Source organism: Prionailurus viverrinus, chromosome B4 (assembly GCF_022837055.1).
Source record: "Prionailurus viverrinus isolate Anna chromosome B4, UM_Priviv_1.0, whole genome shotgun sequence".
Classification (NCBI taxonomy): Eukaryota; Metazoa; Chordata; class Mammalia; order Carnivora; family Felidae; genus Prionailurus; species Prionailurus viverrinus.
This window is the reverse complement of record NC_062567.1, coordinates 45,984,743-46,009,171: the sequence shown is the minus strand read 5'-3', so window position 1 is coordinate 46,009,171 and position 24,429 is coordinate 45,984,743. Positions and strand designations below refer to the sequence as shown.

Sequence of the window (24,429 nt, the reverse complement as noted above, 5' to 3'; positions counted from 1 at the left end):
GACTCAGAACAGCTATAGACAAATAGCAAGGGACTGCCCCAAGGCCAGTTGCTTTGTCATTGCTTATTTCATCAAGACAAGCATCTAACACACAACAAATGACTGCAACAAATATACCCTTTTATTCTCAAAAACAATGTGTCAACTCCTTGAGCAGATACTATGCATGTTTCCTAAACTTTAAAAAGAACTGCCTGTTATAAAAATAAAGATGGCAAAAAACACATCATTAACTGACAAATAATGGTAATTTTAGAGCTCAAAACTAATCTTAGTCATCATGTACTTTAATTCCCACTTTTTTTTAAAGGAGGAAGCTGAAACCAAATGTCACCTAATGTCACCTCATGCCTAGGGTCACAAAAATATTTGTGCCTTAATTCCCAGTTCTTATATTCTGAACTTATTATCCCTTTTAAAATCTGGGGGGATGTAACTGAGTCTTTAAAAATGATGGGGCGCCTGGGTGGCTCAGTTGGTTGGGCGTCCGACTTCGGCCCAGGTCATGATCTCACGGTCCGTGAGTTCGAGCCCAGCGTCAGGCTCTGGGCTGATGACTCAGAGCCTGGAGCCTGCTTCCGATTCTGTCTCCCTCTCTCTCTGCCCCTCCCCCATTCATGATCTGTCTCTCTCTGTCTCAAAAATAAATAAATGTTAAAAAAAAATTTAAAATGAGATAGAAGATGAGAGATAAGAAACCATTATTAATTAATTTTTGCTCTTTAGAAATCAATGTAAATTTCCTCTTCCACTTAGGATGTAGAAAGCTACAAGTCAATGTCACACTCAACCCCCAACAAGAAGAAAAAGCAAAATAATCCATGAGATCATAACTTTTCTTGAACCTGTCAGGGAAGTGAGGTTGCCAGGCGATCGAATGAACTAAATACTCAGTAGTGGCAAGCCCCCTGCAGACAGGAGGGACTTTCTCACCTGTAGCAGAGCATGGCAGGAAGAGGAAGGGCCCCATTAAAGCAGGAAAGAAGACAGCAACTAAGATCTTAATGAATTCATAAGGGCTGAGTGTGTTTCCAATGACAGTTTAGAACTGTTCTGTCCAAAAGAATAGTTATTAGCCACCTGTGGCTATTTTAATCAGACTCAGAATGAATCAAAATTAAATAAAATTCAAAATTAGTGGCTACTGTACTGGACAATGCAGATATAGAATATTTCCACCACCTAAAAGTTCTAGGACAGCGCTAGTTTCAAATGATTGGGAGTCCCAGACACAAGTAGAGTCCACACTCTCTTTCTAGCTCTTATTGTGGGCTTTAATCAGGTGCTCAGGAGAATATTGAGGGTAAGAACCTCCCCTCCCCCCAGGGGGTTGGGATGGCACAGGTATGCAGGTGATAATTTGCTCCACTAATAGATCACGTTGAAACCTTACTCAATTCCCTGGATCTTTCCTGAATACAAAGCAGAAGCCTTAAGGCACTGGGGAAGGACAGAAACAACTTTCTGTTCAAGTTCTCAGGCAAAGATACCCCCTTCTGAGGGATGGATAGAAGTGAAAGAGTCTGTTCCTGGGACAGGGGCAGAATCTCCCTTGGACCTATGATCATGCACTCATACAAAGTAGAATTCTACTCCTACTGGGGAAAAGACAGAAATTCCAACCCAAGTAGACTAGCTGTCAGTGTATAATGAGGGGTAGGAATGCTGACAATTTCCCAGCAGGATCACAGGATCTGCCTAAGCCCGAGGCTGGGTCAGGAGAACTAAAAACCTCCCTTACGCTCACCAAAAATTTAGCACTAGTAAAAAGCAACAGCAATCCATTGTGAGAAGAGGGGCAAAATCTTGGAGACCAGTGGTGCGGGTGTTCAGGACTTATCGATACTGAGGGTAGAATTGGAGCACTGAGAAATATACTCATCCACTGCTGGCAGAAAACACTGGAAAAATTTGAAATCTGTGATGAACTGAAAGTGACAATACCTTAAACCCAGCTTGCCTCAATCTCCCACACTAACAGTCTGGCAATATGATAGATTAAAATTAAATCCAACAATATAAATACTTATGTTAAGTATAAATGCTCTAAGCGAGCACTGTCAAAATTGGTACCCACTAGCCACATACACTACTGACCATTTGACATGAGGCTAGTACAACTGAGAAGCTGAATTTAAGCTTTATTTAATTTTAGTAAACTTACGCTTAAAAGTTATATGTAAACTTTTATATTGATTATATACTGAAATAGTAATATTTTAAATGGAGTGGATTAATATTAATTAAAATGTTATTAAAATTAATTTCATCTTTTCAGAAAATTTTTTAATGTGTTTATCCCAAATTTAATATACATATATGATTAACATCCTATTTTTATTGGATACTGCTGGTCTAAACACTCCGCTTAAAATTCAGACATTTTCAGATTGGAAAAAAAAAGTACAATGCTAAGAAACCCATTTACATATAAAGACATAAGTAGGTTGAAAATAAAAGGATAAAAAAAGTATACCATGAAAAGACTTAACAGAAGAAAGCTAAAATATCTATAGTAATAGCAGACAAAATCAACTTCAACACCAAGCATATTTCTTGGGATAAAGATGGCCATTGCATATAGAAAAAAATGTCATGCCTTTTTAGAGCTGGTGCATGTGTCTCAGTCCTGTGCTCTCCCACTGCCTCCCTAAAACCCATACAGTCCACAAAGGGGGTGTTCCTTGATCAGCCAGCTCTGGTGGCTTGGGGGCTTCTGTCCCTGGGCCCCACAGAACTGTAACAACTGGAGAAGCAGTTGTTGGCAGGCTCCCATCCTGAGGGCATTGCACAGGCAGTAGACTGAAACATACCACTGGTGTGTCTGTGACAAAGGTTTATTTAGTTGTCCTGGAGTTTCAGCCTGAAGGGCAGTCTTCAAGTTTGCCACACATCTACAGACTGCGTAGGGAACTTAGGTCAGGCAATTCCATTTTTGTAATCTTTCTAAGTCTTGCTACAGCTTGCTAGTACTTCCCAGAAAGGAGCTTGTATACCTGTCTGGAGCCCTGATTTTTACAACAGTTGTCCAGAGGACTCTTCCAGATCAACTGGTTTGGAAGTCAACAGGGTTTACAGTTGTGGTGCCTCAGGACTTTACATACTTGCTCACCTTAAAAGCTTCTGCCTGAGAGCATGGCTTCCAATCAGCCTGAAACTAAGTGTTTACTGAGATCCCCCCCTTTGGAACACTGACAAATCTTAGCACTCCCACTGGGATCTCCACTGACAAATCCTAGCACTCCCCTTAGCATCCAACTGGGATGCAACAAGAATAAATCAAGCTGCTTAGCTGATCACAAAGGTTCAAGAGACAACCAAGAGCTAGGGCAAGGTTGAATGATAATGTTCTTCTCCTGACACAAGGCCACTCCTTCAAGACTGGGAGAGACAGTTGTTTTACCTAATACATAGATACAAATACAGAGAGTCAAGCAAAATGAGGAAACAGAGAAATATGTTCCAAACAAAAGAATAAAATAAAACCCCAGGAAAAAAACCCTTAATGAATGACAAGTAATTTACCTGATAAAAGGTTCGAAGTAGCCGTCATGAAGATGTTCACTGAACTCAAAAGGATGAATTAACAGTGAAAATTTCAACAAAAGACATAAAAATATAAGAAATTACCAAACAGTAGTCACAGAGCTGAAGAAGGCAATAACTGAACTGAAAAATACACCACAAGTATTCAACAGCAAACTAGATGAAATGGAAGAAAGGATCAGTAGAAAACACAGCAGTGGAACTCACCCAAACAGAGAAACAGAAGAAAAAAAAACAATAAAAAAAATGAAAGCGGTTTAAGGGACCTGTAGGACTGCATCAAATAGAATAACATTTGCATTCTAGAAGTCCCAGAATGAGAAGATAGAAAGAGGCAGGAAACATATTAGAAGAAATAATGGCTGAAAGCTTTCTTAACCTGAGGAAGGAAATAGACATTCAGGTCTAGAAAGCCCAGAGAGTTCCAAATAAGATGAACCCAAAGAGATGCACTCAAGATACATTATAATTAACGGGGCGCCTGGGTGGTGCAGTCGGTTAAGCGTCCGACTTCAGCCAGGTCACGATCTCGCGGTCCGTGAGTTCGAGCCCCGCTGATGGCTCAGAGCCTGGAGCCTGTTTCCGATTCTGTGTCTCCCTCTCTCTCTGCCCCTCCCCCGTTCATGCTCTGTCTCTCTCTGCCCCCAAAATAAATAAACGTTGAAAAAAAATTAAAAAAAAAGATACATTATAATTAAAATGTCAAAAGTTAAAGATAAAGAGAGAATCTTAAAAGTAGCAAGAGGAGTTTCATACAAGGGAAGCCCCATAAGACTATTAGCATATTTTTCAGCAAAAACGTTATAGACCAGAAGGGAGTGACAAATATATTCAAAGTGCTGAAAGGAAAAAAACTTCCAACCAAGAATACTCTATCTGGCAGGGTTGTCATTCACATTTGAAGGAGAAAGAAAAAGTTTGCTAGATAAGCAAAAGCTAAAGGAATTCATCATCAAAAGAAAGGACATTAATTAGTTATACACACACACACATAAAATTATTGTTATCATCAAAGTATGATAAAAAGGACATTAATTAGTTATATATATATATATACACACACACATATATATAAAATTATTGTTATCATCAGAATATTTGGGATCTGACTAGACATTTTTCCAAAGAAGACATACAGGTGTCCAAAAGGCACATAAAAAGATGCTCAACATCACTAAGTATCAGGGAAATGCAAATCAAAACCACCACAGGATATCACCTCACATCTGTTAGAATCGTAATTATCAAAAAGACAAGAAATAACAAGTGTTGGTAAGAATGTGAAGAAAAGGGAACTAATATGCATGGTTGGTAGGAATGTAGACTGGTGCAGCCAGTATGGAAAACAGTATGTATATTTCTCAAACAATTAAAAAAAGGGCTACCAGACAGCTACCAGATCCAGAAATTCCACTTCTGGGTATTTATCCAAAGAAAACAAAAACAGTAATTCAAAAAGATATATGCATCTCTATGTTCATTGTGGAATTATTTATAATGGCCAGGATACGGAACAACCTCAACATCCATCAACAGATGAATGGATGAAGAAGATGTGGTGTATACCTGTGCAGTGGAATACTACTCAGCCATAAAAAGGAGTGAATTCTTGCCATTTGCAACAACTTGGATGGAATGTGAGCATATTCTGCGAAATGAAATAACTTAGACGGAGGAAGACAGATACTGTAGAATCCCGTGTATATGAAAATCTAAAAAACAAAACAAGGCAAAACTCACAGATGCAGAGAATGGAATGATGGTGGGGTGGGCAAAATTGGTGAAGGGGATCAAAAGGTACAAACTTCCAGTTATAGAATAAATAAGTTATGGGATGTAATGTATAAGGTAGTGACTATAGTCAATAATATTGTACTGCATGTTTGAAAGTTGTCAAGAGAGGGAATCTTAAAAGTTTTATTGCAAGAAACAAAATTTGAGACTCAATGGTGACAATAGTAACTGGACTTGCTGTGATGATCTTGCAGTATATACAAATATCAAATCATTACGTCGTACACTTGAAACTAATATAACTTTATATGTCAAATGATACCTGATTATAAAAAACGAAGACATGGTAATCTTAAAAGTTGAAAGATACAAAGTCAAACTTCATGCAGAGTTCAAATTATGCAGAGCATAAACTAAAAGAAGTGCAAGGAGAAACAGACAAATCCACAGATATAATTGGAGACTTTCACACACCACCATCCATCATTATTAGAACAAGTAGACAGAAAAGTAGTATGGGTAGAGAAGGCTTGAGCAACCAACTTGACCTGAGATGTATCAAAACTTCACCCAACAAGTGGGTACAGAATACATCCCAAGATAGACCATATTTGTGACCATAAAATGAACTGAAACAATTTTCAGGTAATTGAAATCATATAGAGTATGCCTTTTGATCACAACAGCGTTTACCTAGAAATTAATAAAAATGTTTCTGAAAAATGTCAAACTTTTGAATATTCAACACACTTCCAAGCCCACATGTTGGAAAAGGAATCACAAAGGAAAATAAAGATATATTTTGAATAGAACTCATTGCACATGCTAAAATATCAATGAGATATTATAGAAATCTCTTACCATGTACCTACTTATCATTTACTTACTTATCAAATGTCTTTACGAACCGTTAGCTCAAGGGCTGACTGCTAGAGCTTTGTCTGATCTTGAGTGGCTGAATGCATGTTCATGAATGTTAGGTCAGCAACACTTTTACTTTGCTTTGTCTTAGTCTTTTTTTTCCTCTGCTCTTTCTCCCGTTACTTGCTCAACTAAATTGAATTAATATTTATTGTTCACGTATTAAGTATAAAATTCATGCTAGGTGCTTATGAGATTGTGAAGATGAATAATGCAGGACTTCTGATTTCAAGAAATTGTATTATAGCCATTGTATACTTAGATCTGTTGCCATACCTATTAACTCTCAATTCACCTTTTTTCTGCAGCTTGTTTAAAACAGTATTTTAAAGAACAGGCAAGTTCTTCCTTTAATTCTAGTAGGTCGTAGATTTGTTCATTATATCTATAAACCTTGAAGGTCTTGGGTGTGTGCCATTCCATTCCTAATTTTTAGGATTCAATATTGATTCTGAGACTCTGCCAAGGGAAACTTTAATTAATTTTTGACAGACATATTAAAAATATGTCTCCTAGCTTGATTCTGAGTTCTTGCTTCCTGATGTTTCTCTTTCCTTTCATCCCAAGAGAAAAATATCACGATGTTCTTTTCCTTAATTGTGGTGAAAATGATTGCATGTAGCTGACATTTAAAAAATCGCAGCCACTGGAAAATCTGCACTAAAGAACAATAAGCAAAAAGAACTCCACTGAGCCATTAAATTGCTGTAGTGATAAATTCTACCATCTTATAGATAACAGTTTTTCTTTCAACATATACCTCAACATATTCAGTAGAGCTGTATCTTACTTTGAGATTAGATATTAAAGTTCCAGAGAGTAAAGTGAAAATCACATATAGTTAAAATCACTCCTAAAAATTCCTAATATCAGCATCACTTCTTTACTTTAAGACATGGGCTACTGAAGGTTAAAATGCCAATGATTTGTTTTTCTTGGTGTTTTTCTTGGGCAGTGGAAACCAAGGCTATTTTGAGGGCGAGGTCAAGAATAGAAACTGATAAATAATGATATCTTTTCTCTCTCTCTCTCTCTCTCAGCTAAAAATGTATAATTAATTTTGAGCAGGTGAAATACGAGTATAAATTCATTGTCTCAAAACTTAATATGAGAATATGTGTTCTGGAAAGAAATAGTTTAGTTATGATCATACTATTAAGTTATATAGCAAAAAATTACATGGCCCAATCATGAATCTAAAATTGTCATTCCGTCTCAAAGCATACTATTTCACTGAGTTTAAAGCAGAGTTTTTAAAAATAAAAGGGAACAGTTAAACATTATCAAATGCTGCAAGCAGCTGTACTCTTAATATAAAGCAGAACTTTGAATTTACCTCACCTGACTTCAAGGCGATTGATCTTGCCATTCTGGGCTGCCTTCCTTTCAGTGAGAGCCCCAAGAAAATATACCCCAAAAAGAAACACAAGAGGATGATATTACAAATGATGCTTACTTGTTAACACAGTGATTGATCTGGATGGCTTGGTAACCACATTTCCATTTACCACTACCAGAGTGATTATGTAATAAAGGCCATGATAATTAGCCTTAAAGGTAACAGGAGGAGGCAAAGTGCTGTTGAATTCCTCAAATTCGAAGAAGTAATTTTTTGATTCCCCCGTTATCTTCACGACATACACAGATGATGGACTCGTGACATCTGAAGCTTCTAAAGAGACAACGATGCTATTATCATCTTGAACAGTTACGCGGAATGTTGTGGCATTCTGTTTGAGAGAAGAGAAAAAAAAAGGACATGAAGGTCAAATTGAGATTATTGGCAATAAAATTATGCTGAGATCATTTTTCCAAAACTAGTATTTGTGATAAGCACCACACAGGTATTTTAGCGTTCAGGGAAAAGCAGGAAGAGAGAGATTTAACCCTCTTATGACTAATGGTCTTCTCAGGCTTTCGCTTTTGATTCTTCTCCATTGAAAAGCTGCTTTCCAGTTCATGGATTGTGTCGTGTAATAAACACAACTAAAAAATCGTGGAAATGAGTAAAGAATGAATGAGTGAAAATCATCTTGGCACTGAACTTCCAGAGAAGTCCTTGGTTTCAGCTATTCTGGAGAAACTATATGGTTTGAAGCACTCTATTTTACATTGGAAGGAGTAATGCCGTGGTAGTCCCAGGGAAATTCTAAAAGCATGTTGTAAGGCAGTTATTTCCTCTCTCACTTTTCACCTGTCAGTTCTGAAAATAAAGTCAGGACTGAGAATCCTGTGATAATCCTCCTCATTAAAGGTTAGCCAATCTTTAATAAGAAAAGCTAAAATGCTCTTTGAAGAAGGAACCAGACTGAGGATCACTGGGATCTGTGGGAACGGCAGCGGTTAGGGGAATGAAAACTGCTCCAAGTCTCTAGATAAATGTTTATGGACAGCATTTGAAAAGTCATTGTGTACTTGGTTTAAATATTCCTTCCTGATTCTTTCCCGTACTGCACAAGCAGATTCAGTCCGTCTGCTCTCTGATATCAAACAAGACTCATATACTTTATATCAGTGCTGCTCCATTTTTATTTTTTAATTGTTTTATTTTTTTAAGTTTATTTATTTTGAGAGAGAGCACGTGCATGTGCACACACGCACGTGCACAGATGGGGGAAAGGCAGAGACAGAGAGGGAGAGAGAGAATCCCACGTGGGCTCCGTGCTGTCATTGCAGAGCCCAATGTGGGGCTCCATCCCAGGAACTGTGAGATCATGACCCGAGCTGAGATCAAGAGTTGGATGCTTAACCGACTGAGCTACCCTGGAGCCCCACTGCTGCCTTGTTTTTAATTTATCTTCTGGGTCTGTGGGGTCCAAGGAAGTTATTTCACTGCTCTGAACCTCAGATTTCTCTTCTGTGAAAGTGGGACACAAAAACTGCTAATACTTGTTTAGGACTTACATGGATCCAGATATGAAGCTGTGTAGTCTATAAACGTGATCATCTCATTTAATATTCAAAACGACCTCATGACATAGGTATTGCTTTTCAACCTCAGTTTGTAGTTAAGGAAACTGAGGCTCAGAAGGATGAAGTCACTTGCCCCAGGCCACACATCTAGTTTGGGCTCTTAAGCACTTATCACACAAGTACCAAAATTGAGTTCCATTATTGTTCCACATATTTATTTATCTTCCCCTCTTGATTTCTTTTCCTAACACTGAGTCTGACACACATACACAACTGGTAAGTCTCTGCTAAATGAATGAAAGCATTGCTGATCGCATTAATTATACGTGGACATTTGCCTCTGAGAATTAACCTAATGGTACCTCACACATTGTCAGTAGCCAAATCATGCATACAATACATATATCAGCTCCCTAAACGAGGTTAAAGTGTACCTAAAAATGTTTTTTCTTATTATTTGGATTTTTTAGAAATCTAGTGTTTACAGGTCCTAGTATTTGTAAGGAATATCTGGCCATTGCCAGAAGTTTAATTCTATGTTAACATTTAGTAGATTTAATTGTGTTTATGATATTATAACCATACTAGACCCCAAATCCTCTAGGACCAGGGGCTGTGTCTCATTGCTAGCTGCATCTGGAGTTCTAGGACCACTGCCTAGCATATGCTAGGTGCTTTGTGATCCGGTCAGTCGTAGGCAGGTCTCTCTAATATAGAACAGTCAGTACGGACTGATGTTTAAAATGTACTTTTATCCATATTGTCTCTCATCCTCAGACACATGGGCAGATTTCTAAAATCGTGTTCTTTTGGTAAACATAATAAACATATAGAAAATGGGACCCATTCATATTGCCAGTGATCCAGACGGAACTGTGACGCTAAACCAAGCATTGAACATCCAGTAACACTGAACTCTGGCTTTTATTAATTATTGGTTATAAATACTGGTTCACCAACTCAGAAAACGGTTAAGTTTACAAACATCAGGTTCATAATGACAAGAGTTTTTTGCTCTATGTTTTATTTATTTATTTTTGAGAGACAGAGAGAGAAAGCAGTGGGGGGGGGGGCATGAGCATCAGAAGGGCAGAGACAGAGAGGGAGAGAGAGAATTCTAAGCAGGCTCCACGCCCAGTGCAGAACCCAACTCGGGGCGCCATCTCATCTCATAATTGTGAGATCTTGATCTGAGCCAAAATCAAGAGTCAGGACGTAACCAACTGAGCTACCCAGGACCCCTGCTCTACGTTGTAGTAGCCAATAACAAAGTTTTTGAGGTAATGAAAAGAGGGATAAATAGACTCAATTTTGTAAAGTGTTTAAGAAACATATATCTAATGGGTCATGATGCTTCACAGACAGTGCAATCTTCCAGGGAAAGAGACTAATCTTCCAAAATCTAATGACAGCTTTGGGCATGATTGTATCAGCCATGAAAATAAGTATTGGCCCATGTGCTCCCAGGTTGCCAAAAATAAATCAGGGTAGGCTAATCAGATTCAGTCAGTGGGACTAATGAGAATAAGGCAGCAGGCCAAGTGAGTCTAGGCAGTGAGCCTAAAGAAATGTCATCATGCTATTTCTTCTCTGTCCTCTTTGCTTCAGCTTTTCCTGGAACCTATATTCAGGAGAAAATACTGAATGTCTGCTACAGACATGTAATCCTTGCTGGGTACAGCAAGAAGGAAGACTTATAAGTAATAGAAATGGATAAACTTAGGCAAGGCCAACATGGATTTATTTGGTGGATAGAGAAATATTTAAAACTTTTTTTTTTTTTGAAACCGAGTAATAGTATTGCTTGACTTGACTCCGCAATGAAAATATTTTTACTGAAATTTCCTTTGCATAATAAAATTTAATACAGAAATTTCTCTGCTCCAACACCCTCATTTCACACTTGAGAGAACAGCGGTGCAAATGTCACACAGCTAATTGATGTCACAACAAGGTTTAGGATCCACACATCCTTACATCTCCTGGTATTTCTCTTTCATGAACTAGAGGTAAGTTGCTTGAGGCAGCAAAGGGAGCCTGGGTGCTTGGCCTCAGTAAGGAAGGGGGAGCCCAGGAGCCTATGACCTGTTCAGTGGTCAGTCCCAGGGAACAGAAGCTACTGGAGACAGAGCGGGCAGCACTAAAGAGCAGGAAAATGCAGGATGAGTGCCTAGAATGTGGGACAAGGAAGAGAACTGGCCTCAGAGATGTTGGAGTCAGACGTCTTAGGAACATCTCTGATAAACACAGCAACTGTTATGTACTGATCCCCTAATCTGGATCAGGCTTTGCACTTGGCATTTTATGTTTTTTGTTTTTCTTTTTTCATTACAACAATCTTTAGAAATAAGTGTCATTTTCCCTATTTTACTCAGAGATGTTAGATAATCTGCTTAAGAACACAGCAATAGACTTGGAATCAGAAGGTTTGAGTTTCTATTCCTTTGCTGCAGCCTATTATCTGAGAACACAGGGAAACAAGATCTCTTAACTTCATCTTCTTAATCTGTAAAACAGGGGTGATTCCTATAACTCATGGGCTTTTAGTAAGAATTAAATGGCTCTTATAAAAATGTTAATAGAATGAACTCAATAAATATTGGTTGTACTTCAAAGGTTCTGGTGTTTTAGTTAAGTGCTGAATCCCTCAATGACCGTTAAACTATAGAGGTTCTATAAACATCCATTTAACTAACTTCAAAACTCTTTGGGACTCTGTAATCGTGTTCACTTGATGTTATATTTACAGAATATTGGAGAGCTATCCATTTTGTCAATTCAACAACAAACAAACACTAGCTGAGCTCCCACTTGGTATCAGATATCTTGCTGGGTGTTGGCGACAGGCTCTGAGGGGCACTTGAACTCCTGGAGCATGGACTCTAGTGAGAAAGGCTCACTTAAATGCATAATTTTAACACTATGTGAGTACTGCTAGTTTAGTTACAGACTTTGAAAGCCTGTCTGGTTGATGCCTGTTTTTTCTGCCTGGCTGGAATCCCTTCTTAGATCGCACCTCCTTATTTTGGAGCACTGTTTCTTTCCCAAAATAAAGCCAAAAAGGGGTCCGATGGGGGTTGCTAATAGTGCCCTACTCCCAGGTCAGTACCTTGACTCAGTCTGGGTGAATCATATTGCCCAGTCCTCCCTTCATGGAGAGAGCCATAGCGAAGCTCATGTGGACCAAGTCAGCCAACTAGAATGCTTTCTCTGAAATTTTATGACTGGAATTAATGGGAAGGGGCTTTTTCCCCTCTGGTGCCAAGTATGTATGGATATAAATCTGGAGAAGTCAGTATCTATAATTTATGTCATGAAGAAAGAATTGGGGGAGAATCCCTGATACGGTCTGAGGCCCTGGTTTCAGACGTTCTATGGCCCCGCCCCTGGGCAGTTTGGTGACCTGAGTGAATAAATTCCAGTTTATGGCTTACGTCAGTTAAGCTGAACTTCCAAAACTTACAGTCCTGGTCAATACAAGAGAATTGTTCAGTGCTATCGCCATGTAGAGAAGAAAGCAATTAATTTGGCTTCTGTGATGGGTGTGAGGGGAAGGTTTCAAGGTGGAAGTGATGCTTGAAAGAGGCTCAGGAGTTTACCAGGGAAACAAAGGTCAGAGAGTCATCTAGAAAAATGGGAAGAAAAGACTCCACAGTTCTCTGTGGTGGCTGGATCATAGTAGGACCTTCAGAGGGGAGGGTAGATAGCCCAATTCAAGATGTGAATTTGAGTATTTCTTGGGCCAAAAGAAATCGTGGACTGTTTTAATGTAGAAAAGTGACATGATTAGGTCACAGTTTAGAAAGGTCAATATAATTAGGAACATGGGCCAGTATAGTTAGGAATTGCCCGAGTAGGACCACCTAAGGCCAGTGGACTGTTAAGGAGGCTGTTACAACCATTCAGGGAAGACCCGATGAAAGTCTAAGAAAATGCTGCCTACACCAAATCTGCCTGTGTGACCTGCATCCAGAACATTATCAATGCTCCACTGGTACCCCAATCAATGATTAGACTTATGAGAGGGCATTTTAGAAGGAACAATTAGAATATTCTGCTGTGCTAAGGTTACCACATAAAAAGTAATGGGATGCTCAATTCTTTAAAATAGTAATATCAATGGTGTCCGGTGCTCATATAGCATTTACGGCCATACTTCTCTGCAGACGCTATGTAATTCATCCTCTTAGCCTCCTGTGCAGCTGCAGGAAAACTTTTCCAGCAACATCTTCTTTCCTTTTGGTTCCTTCAGGAAGATCAAAGTCCCAGAGCTGTCCTGACAGGACCGAGCTCCTCCTGACACTTTCTCAGAATTATGCACAGCACTCTGTCGGAAATCGTCAGAACAGAATTTGGATGTTGATCTCAAAGGCTAGGGATGGCCTCCCACTAATTTTCCATTATTTGTGAAACCTTCAGATGTGTCTTGAGCAGCAAGCATATATCAGGAACGGTGCAGGATGCTGGGGATTCACTCTACTTAGGAGTAAAGAGGAAGACAGGTAGTATGTGCCTTTGCCCTCACGAGCACTGCGTCTGACCAAGCATAGCGATGGTGATGATGGTAAGGATGATGATGAAATCACAGTAAAGAACACTAACTTACACAGTTATGTGCTTGGTATGTGCCGCCAGAAACTGCTGTGAAGCTCCTCCAGCAAGTTGCTGGTATTTACAATCTTCTGTGTAATACCAGATTTCTTTGTATGTGACCTAAATGTATGTTTTCAGGTGGAACGTGTCAGCTCTCCCTCCATGCCTGAGTCCACATTCGTGACAGTTCAACCTCCATATTTTACATGCCTAGATACCTTCACTTCTGTTTTTATGATTTCAAAATGCAGAGTCCTCATCTCTTTTGCCTCTTTTTTGGCAGAGGGGTCCACACTCACACGTCAGGCAGGTGATATAAATGTGAGAAGCGGTCTAGTAGAACAGGATTGATGGATGAAATAGTTAGCAAACGGGAGGGTGGACACATTACCTAAAAGCGTCCTTAAAATGCACAATTATAACAAAATAAAACTATGCTGGCCAAAGAAAACACATTTGAAGGTCAGTGTCAGCCCAGAGGCTGACAGCTCATTACACCCGAACTTGTTGCATTGCCATTTCCTTGATCAAACACCTTATCTTTGGACCGGCAGCTTCCAATCATGCTCTTTGCTCTGCCCAACCAGAGTGCAGAATGGTAACAGAATTCTGTTACCCCCTATGCATTCATTTAAAATAAATACAAATGGCATCTCCTTATCAAGTTACCATGTATGTATGTGTTAACTGGCATTTTATTTTTATTTATTTTTCAGAGAAAGAGAGCTTGAACACATGATGGGGGAGGGGCAGAGAGAGAGGAAGAGAGAGAATCCCAAGCTGGCTCCTGTGCTGATGTGGGGCTCGATCTCCCAAACCGTGAGATCGTGGCCTGGGTTGAAATCAAGAGTTGGACGCTTAACTCACTGAGCACCTCAAATGGCATTTTACTATATACATATGAATGCAGTAATGATTTCCTGATTCCCAATACGGACTTGTGGTGGAAGCTGTACAGAACTCTTAATTTTGGAGATTAAACGAAACATGCCTAAGGAAAGAACTTAATCTGGCATTTTTAAGTTGGAAGAATTATGTTATGCTGCAGAGATGTGCCAAAATTCAATGTGATATTTAGGAAAACAATAACAACCATATATCACATTTTATATTTTATAAAGCACTTTCAAACACATTTTCTCATTTAATCTTCAACCCGTCTCGTGAAGTCATTATCTCACTTCACAGATGAAAACACTGTGGTGCAAAGAAATTAAATGGTTTCTCCAGGCTACTCTGTTATAATGGGGAGGAGCTGGCACTCAAGGCAATTCTTTTCTTTTTTTTCTTTTTTAAGTTTATTTATTTGTTTTGAGAGAGAGAGTGAGAGTGAGTGTTGAGTGAGTGGGGGAGGGGCAGAGAGAGCGAGAGCGAGAGCGAGAGCGAGAGCGAGAGCGAGAGAGAGAGAGAGAGAGAGAGAGAATCTCAGGCAGGCTCCACACTCAGGGCCGAGCCTGATGCAGGACTCGATTCCACAACCCTGGGATCATGACCTGAGCTGAAATCAAGAGTCAGTTGCTTAACTGACTGAGCCACCCAGGCACCTCAAGGCAATTCTTTAACTGTAAATTTTATGACTCTATAACACTACAGTCCCCAGATTGTAAGATTCTGGAGCCAGAATGATTTCCCAAACACTACTTTTCATATCTGTATAATTGGTGGTGAACTCCCTCAGCACAGACCATGACTTATTCCTCTAGATTATGCTTGATAGATACTCCAAAACGCTGGTGTCACAAAAGAGGCAACTTTGAGAGAGAAAAAGAAATTCTGGAGACAGGCAAACCCGGGTTCAAGTCCCACTTAAGTGATACCTTCACATTTTGACTCTTTGAACCTCAGTTGCTTTGGGCAGATGGTGGTAATACTAGAATGACTGGGCTTTTGAAGAAAAGCAAACAAGACTATATGTGTGCATTATTTAACCCAACACCTACTACTTAGTAGATTCTCCAAACACAACTAATTGTTACTACGAAATTTCTGATCTGCATTTTCACACTGATTTTCTTTGGAACGTGTAAATTTTAGAAGCTGTATCTTCTTAGGACACTAACACCATGATTTATACATGGTTCAGCAGCTCTTCTGCCTTTCAGGCTATTCATCCAGCAATCAGTATTACCCCTTTTTGTGGCATCATGAACAAGAGCAGCCAGTATTTCTTTTTCTCTTATGCCTGCGTATGAGCCTGAGCTGCCCTAGTTGACTGAAGGTTACCATGGGAACAGTTGTGAAGCTGTGCCTGGCTGATGATTGACTCAGGAGGAGGTGGGTCCACAGTCCAGGAAGCCACAAAATACATTTGTTCTCAACAGTTCAATGATCAGGCCACTCCTAAAAATAGGCAACATTCTTCTGGTTAAATGTTTTCACAAAAAATAAGGGTTCCTGGCAGGTTAATTCTATCTGTGAAACAAGTGTTACTTTCATAAAACGAAGCACTCAAAAAACGTAATTTTGCCTGAATTTATTATTCCCCAAACCTCCTTTCTATCCTTACCAGTATTCATAGTTTTAAAAGAGTGTTACCTAAGAAAGATGCTTCTGAAAAATGTAGCTGTCCCACTTATTGAAAGATAATGTGGAAGATGATGGTGCTAATCATTTATTTTAGAATGGATGAGTTCAGTCAAATTTCCCCACAGGCATGAAGTGTCTCTCCAACTGTGACACCAGTTAATTAAATCCTGATGATAGCTAACAAAGAGTGCAGTCTCGTTACTAAACATGTAGTTCACAGCATATTTAGATGTGACCTTCATGACCTTTTGTGAGCACTGACCTTTAATGCCCCTGAGTTGTTAACATCCTCAGCAGCAAAATTGCCAGACCTTCAAAGCATATAGTTTCCTGTGCCCTCCGCCGTCATTGGGGTTTTATGGGTTTTTTTTTTAGAAGACTGATCCATCCGTGCCAGATAAATTCAAGCTCAGAAGTTAAGGGAGATGAAGTACATTGCTTTACATACACGCTTCTGGCTCGATGTTTACCTTCATGTAGTTTTTGAAAATTGAGTGCTTGCTGTATGCGTGGTGCTAAGGATACAATGATTGAGAAAAGAAATCTGGTCATCGTCGCAATGGTCTTTGGAGTCTACAGCAAAAGAGAAGGAATACACTATTTTAAATAAATGAATAATTACAAGTGTTGAGAATGGCATAATGATGAGAGACCTAGCAGGAGGATCTAATTTGGAGGAAGTAAGAGTTCACACAGGTAAGTACAGGCCTTAAGTCAGAGTTGACCTGATGAGGAGCTGGAGAAAGAATAGGATCTCTAAAAAATGTTGAGCCTTATGCTAAAGGCAATGGGAAGCCACTTATAGGTTATTAGGAGCGTGAAATGACTGGCTTGCATCGGTAATAAAAGAATATATTATGTTAACTGCTGGTTCTCAAATTTCTACTGGGGGGACTTTTAATAGAAAACTACTTGGTAACGAATGAACCACCTGGGATGGAAGGGAACACTCTACAGATGTGAGCACAGGCATCTAGGCAAACAAACAAAAACAAAAATAAAAAGGGTCAAACAAGTGACAAGGAAAGCTTCAAGTTACAAAGAAAAAAATGGCTTCATTCCAGAAAGTAAGAGAGCGAGGTAAGAGGGAAGGGACTAGAAAAAACAGAGAGGAGGGCCAGCAGGATGGTGTGATGCTGGCATAGGGAAAGGAAATCAGTCAGTGGAAATATCCAGATGGAGGAGGTCAAAGAGCATTTTTAAAACTGGAAATGCCTAATGTTCCACTTGAAGTTAGCATTTTGTATAGTAAACACATCTCCATCTTCCCAAGTCCCAACCTTTAATAATATCTGCCATACCCGCAGATGCTTCGTGTGAGTGGGTCATTTGTGGAATTTGCAGAGAAGGCTGAGTTTCCCATCCATGTGTTAGGACACAGAAGCCCTATTTGTGGAACTTGGCGCCTGAGGGAGGAGGAAGTGAGAAGGCAAACCTCCTGGAAAGTGACAAAAATCCCAAGGTAATTTGAGCTTTCATGGGACATGGGAAGGGATTTAAAGCTAATTTCATTGAGGCCCTCCAAGGGGCAGGAAGCTCCTTCTGGTTATATTGCAGAGAGCTGGTTGGTGAGGACAGGCAGAAATAAGTGTGATCGAAGTATTCTATTACGGATGCGAAGGTGACTAGGACCAAGATGTCAGCAGAAATTTAGACAGTGTGTTCCTCAGAACTCAGTGACCTGAGATTCGAGTTGGTTGTGGTATGGATTTTATACACACTCATCATCGTTGTCGTCATCATCATCATCATCATCTATAGGAAAGACTGTCGATATTAGCAGGGTCAGAAAAAGGGTGACGTGTATCATTCACTCAGTTCAGTTTGATGCATAAGGGAGTATGAGATGCCTGTGGACATTCAAATGCAAATGCCAAGTAGCTGGCAAGATATATGGATCCAGAATTCAGAAGAGAGCTCGGCATCAAATATTATTTCACGGATGGCAGCTGGGGCCCAGGAAATCAAGGAACTACCATTGCATGGGACTACAACAGCTACTATTAAGAAAGCTTATACATTTAAAACAATTTTTTTTAATGTTTATCTATTTTTGAGACCAAGAGAGACAGAGCACAAGCAGGGGACGGGCAGAGAGAGAGAGGGAAACACAGAATCTGAAACAGGCTCCAGGCTCTGAGCTGTCAGCACAGAGCCCAATGAGGGGCTCAGACCCATGTACCGCAAGATCATGACCTGAGCGGAAGACGGACTCTCAACCGACTGAGCCACCCAGGCAGTTCAAGAGAACTTATACTTTTATTAAGAATCTACTTTCTGCTAAGAACTATTTAGGCATTACTTTGCTTCATCTTCTTAACAACCTTCTGAAATAGATATTATTATTTGTATTTTCCAGATTAATAATTGAGCCTCAGGAAGATTTAGTAACACATCTGAGGAAACACAGCTTTTAGGTGGTAGACAAGAGAATTAAATCCACATGCCTTTGAGTCCAAAGTCTGTGCATTAACACTGATCCTACACATGCCTCTGTTACTGCCATGAGCTGCATTTCAGACCATCTTTTACTTTATTTCTTTGCGGCCAAGAAGGATGAATGTCTTTTAAGATCACTCATCTTTATTTCATGGGGAGTTGCGGGGCATTTGGCTGTAGTAGGAAGAGTAATGACTTAAAGGCAAATAAAGTTGAATATGAATATCAGTTCCATCACACAGAGACCTCTCTGAACCTTAGTTTCTTTATAAAATGGGAAAAGAGTGCCTACTAAGAATGTTATCAGAATAAAATGAAAAAACTGTACTTAAGATACTTATTAGGGGGTGCCTGGGTGGCGCAGTCGGTTAAGCGTCCGACTTCAGCCAGGTCACGATCTCGCGGTCCGTGAGTTCAAGCCCCGCGTCAGGCTCTGGGCTGATGGCTCAGAGCCTGGAGCCTGTTTCCGATTCTGTGTCTCCCTCTCTCTCTGCCCCTCCCCCGTTCATGCTCTGTCTCTCTCTGTCCCAAAAAAATTAAATAAACATTGGAAAAAAAAATTAAAAAAAAAAAGATACTTATTAGATTTTATACCTTATACATACTAAGTACTTAATTTTGATGGTTTAAAAAAAGTGGAAATTACACGCAATGAATCTTGCTAAGGAAGCTCTTGTTAGCTGCATCAAAAAGCTTTCTGATTATCATAAGAAACCTAACAGACGACAAAAGGAATTTAAGTTTGCACTTGTGTAAGAACCCTCCACATCGTAACAAAACCCTAAAATAATAATCACTCAATTTTTCAGTGTGCATTTTTCAGGAACAACAGTAGCTCACATTTGATGTTATTTGAACTAGTGACAAACATAATTCTATTAGAAACATTATTTCTTACTGTTCTATTAAAATGGCCTCTAAACTTGCCTGACTTTCTATTTTCTGTCTTCTTCAAATATACTGAATTATGAATAGTAACAGAATTGTGATGTTACAGGATCTTGGTTAAACAATAAACTTATGAAAATGGGATCATGAAGAGTAAAGAACATACAATTCAGGGTAAAAAAATTTGGCTTACTAGATTGCTGACCACAGGCAAGTTATGTAGCCTCTCTGAGACAGTTTTATCATCTGTAAAATGGGGTTTTTCTCATCTTCTTTCAACTACATTTTGTGGTGACTCTATAGGATAATGTTTGTAAACTACCTACCTGGGTGCATTCTAAGTGCCCCTAACACATGGCAGAGTTCTGATCGTGTGAATGTTCCAAGTTAAAAACCTCAGGGAAAATCACTGAGCTTAATATTCACTATCAAATAAAAACCAGATTCTTTAGCTTGACACTCAGCCCCCTCCACAGCCCGTCCCTGTTTACAACTCTATCTTATCTGCTGCTGCTTCTCGGTCAAGAAGTTCCACGAACCCCTGAAAACCCTACACACTAGTCAAGCCCCCCATTCCCTATGCCCCAGGTGCTCTCCTCTGGGTTCTATTCATGCATTCCTTCAGCCCGCAATATCCCTTCTCCCACTTTCAATGTCCAATTCTATTTGACACTGACATCTCCATCAAATGCCACCTTCTTTGCAAAGCCTTTATAACCATCCCATAAAGAATGGGCTCTCTCTTCCTGTAACTCACAGCCCAATGTGTGAAGGACACATCACTTTGCACACGTGATCACACGAGTCTAGTAACAGGTACACTGTTCCTGCAGTAAGAAGTGGAAATAATTTCAAAGGGCTCTTCTCGTTTACCAAAATCCTGCTATCCTCACGTTAAGTATTTATAGCATCCACTTAAACCATTTGAAGTTAACATTTCACATATTCATCTTCATTTCACAGTGTTAGCTTGAAATTGTCACCATTTCTTACTTTCCATGGTATGAGTAATATGTTCAGCCAGCACTGATGCTATTTTGAATTACAAGAAGGCTAGAACAACGATCTGATATTTATGTTTTATAAATGAAGCTCAAAAATATCTTTGTCTTTGGGAACAGCTGTAAAAAGACAGTATGCAATTTACTACAGCAAGTGAAAGGGTTCTATTCTTTGGAAAAGGATGGCATTTATGGAAATCATGCTGTGGTATTTGGTAAGGAAATATCATTGGTTTTACTTGACACACTGCACTTGTTGCTAATTGGCATTTCCTCATTAAATATTTTCTTGTGGCCCTGTATAATATGTATTTTACAAAGGTGAAATGTTTGCCTCATTGAGAGAATCTTAAAAAGTGGTTTTGACCATTAGAAAATGTCGATGGTACAGAATCTAATGTCAACATTGAAAATTTTTCATAGGATTCTTTACAGAAATGTTTAACTCTCCGTATCTTTGCTGATTAGTTTAAGGTTTCTGTTCTTAAAGGCAGCAGCTGCTCTTGGTTGCCTGACACAAGTACCTTATGTCAATTTACAATAATCTACGCTGTTTACATTCAACAAAAGATCTTTATTTACAAAGTTTTTATTCAACTCATAATAAAGATTTAGTAAAGTCACAGCATGCAGCACTTTTATCAACAGCTGAGTGTGGGATCCATAGGATTTTTAAAATTAGTATCAATGTGCTTTAAGTTCTGAAATATGCCTTTATTTTTTTTTTAATTTTTTCACGTTTATTTATATTTGAGACAGAGAAAGACAGAGCGTGAGCAGGGGAGGGGCAGAGAGAGAGGGAGACACAGAATCTGAAGCAGGCCCAGGCTCTGAGATGTCAGCACAGGGACTGACGTGGGGCTTGAACTCACGAACTGTGAGATCATGACCTGAGCTGAAGTTGGATGCTTAACTGACTGAGCCGTCTAGGAGCCCCTGAAACAAGCCTTTCTTATTTTAAATGCCTTGAAATATAATATTTATAATCAATATTAATTTTCTATTTACCAATTACTCTTTTTCCTCCTCCCTGAATAATATTCCCTTTCTTGCTTCTTCTGTACATCTTGTTTTTTCTTTCCATGTTTTCCTCTTTGTATTGCTTCTCATGGTCTGCCTTGTGCTGTGTTTGGTTAGTTCTATATATAAATTTCCTGCTAGATTTTAATCTCCTAAAGACAAGTATTCAGATCTCACTTACTGTCTATCAGAGTATGTTTCTATTTGAACTTAATAGATATTTGTAAACTTAAATCATCCATCCATTCATGTACTCTACACTTACTGAGCCTTTCATGACATATTCCTACCATGTCTGTACAGCCTATTCTTATGTGTCTGAGTATTTATTACTATAGTTCAGTTTCTGGATTTTTAAGCCAAAATCAGTATCTTTGTATCACAGAAATAAAAGAATACTTGGCCAAACAAAGAGAGCTATTGGGGAAATAGGCAAGGAGGCAGGTGGAGAGAAAGAGGGAATCAGATGAAGAATAACAATTAAAGAAATACAAGGAAATAATGGGTGGGAGACAGCAAAAAACATGTGTAAATTGGGGAAGAGTGAAATAGTGAGCAATAAACCAGTGACAGAATAACATTGATCTTGTATCTTTGCTGGTCATGAATTCTACCTCTGTTATTATTTAATACTTGACAGAAAAAAAATCAAGCTAAATTTGCATTAATATCTCAACTCTTTCCTTATCCACTGTCCACCTTCCTTTTCTCTCCTATGATTACATTATAATTTGTTTCTGCTTTGCAGAGAATACATTCTTAAAGACTCATAGATAAACCATTAATAAATCCTACGTTGCTATGGGAACTAATAGAGATTTAATGGTCTAATTGCTCATGCAGAGGCTGTCCATCCACTTGGCTAGAATGGTGCCATGGAAATTCAAATATTGGATGAGTGATTGGACTTTAGGACCTCTTTCAATTCATAACTTTGAAGAGTTATAAATTAATAAAAGCTGAACCTATGAGTAACTTCTAAGAATATTAAGAAATGCATGCCAGATTTCCTTTTAGGCTATAAGTACCCAGGATCTGTTTTCTTCAAAATGACAATTTCTCTCAGGCCTTTTCCATTAGCTTTAGCTTTGAGGAAACAAATCATAGAACATTTACTGGAAGAATTTAATCATAGCTTATGATAATTCAATACAATATTTTCCAAATACATTGCTGCATAATTTATAATAAATAGGATTAATTATATATATTTAGTACATAACAATATGATTCTCTACTTCACTGGAATAAAAAATACCATTAATTTGATCCATTTGTCTAGTTGATTAATGTGTCTACTTCTTTGTCTATTCCCTTTAGCATTCAAAATAAGAAAGAGACTGTTAGTTATCAGGTAATTATAATTAAGCCCATACTAACTGCTATAATTAAAGAGAGAAAAGAATAATGACAATAGTAATAGCCAGCATACCTTAAATGCCTAATGTATGCCAGGGTTTATTCTAGGTGCTTTAGATTAATTATGCCTCATCCTTAAAACAACATTTAGAATTTACTATTATTATTTTATCAATAACTAGGAAGTGGAAGACCAGGAACTCAAATAGGAGTAATTTGAACAATAATTCATAGTAGTTGACTGGTGTGAGCTACAAGGTCATGGCTGTGAGCCAGAGGGACTGGTTTCAGACCTCAAGAAGGTTAATTCTAATGGGCAATAATAGTAAGAAGCGTCAAATATTATGACAAGAAGCACAAAGTACTCTGGTAGCAAGAACACCTTTCCTAGTGATGGGGAAGTTGGTGCTTGAAAGATAAATAGGACTTGGATTGCAAAGAGGCCAGAGTATGGGGGATATTTCAAGAAGAGGGGCTGGAAAGGGGAATAGAGGACAGTGCAGCACCTTCAAGGAGCAGGAAGGGCCTTGAAAGCCATGTCCAGGCATTTGGGCATTATTTTAGGGCCACTGAAATGTGAGCATGAGATGGCTGTGAGATTTTCTTTTGAGAACAAAAGAACTATTGGTGGTGTGAACCTGAATTGGGGGAGATCAGCACGAAGCAGGAGATCAATTAGAAGGCCACGGTAGTAACTCCAGGAAGACTGGCCTGGATTTTGCAGGGGTGAACGAGACGAGGGGCACAATGAAAGATCTATTAAGGAGGTAATAAGAGAGTGCCTACAGGTGCTCAGAGTGGGAAGGAGCTTTAGACTATGTTGTCCAAAATCCTTAATACAGATGAGGAAACCCGAGGCCCAGAGGCGAAAAGGGCCTGCTTAAGGCTATCTGGCTGATAGGAGAAAGACAATGTTTTTTTGAGTACAGTTGACATGCTAATGCTGCATTAGTTAATGTGTACAACTTAGTGATTTCACAAATTTATATATAATTTTACATTGACCACAAGTGTAGCTACCTTCTGTCCCAATTACATCACCAGTACATCACTGACTGTATTCTTTTTAAAAAAAAATTTTTTTTAATATTTATTTTTGAGAGAGACAGAGACAGAATGTGAGTGGGTTATGGGCAGAGAGAGAGGGAGACACAGAATCCAAAGCAGGCTCCAGGCTCTGAGCTGTCAGCACAGAGCCCGACACGGGGCTTGAACTCATGAGCTGTGAGATCATGACCTGAGCTGAAGTCGGACGCTCAACAGACTAAGCCACCCAGGCGCCCTCATCACTGACTGTATTCTTTATGCTGTGCCTTTTATTCCCTTGGATTATTCATTCCGTCACTAGCATTTCCTTCATCCATTTTGCCCAACCCTTTACCCCCTCCCCTCTGTGAACCATCAGTTCCCTGTATTTATAGGTCTAACTCTGCTTTTTGTTTGTTTATTCATTTTTTTAAGGTTCCACTTATGAGTGGAATCATATGGT

At 39.0% G+C, this 24,429-nt stretch overlaps 1 protein-coding gene across 1 annotated transcript in view; it reads right to left on the bottom strand.

The window, feature by feature from the left end:
- Positions 1-18,043, bottom strand: part of PTPRO (protein tyrosine phosphatase receptor type O) — a 117,940-nt gene extending 99,897 nt beyond the window's left edge. The window contains exons 1-2 of the mRNA XM_047867277.1: positions 17,951-18,043; positions 7,658-7,931 (exon numbers count right to left, since the gene is read on the bottom strand). Coding sequence (XP_047723233.1) covers positions 7,658-7,931; positions 17,951-18,043 — 367 coding nt within the window. The remainder of the gene's footprint in view (positions 1-7,657; positions 7,932-17,950) is intronic.
- Positions 18,044-24,429: the final 6,386 nt, after the last annotated feature.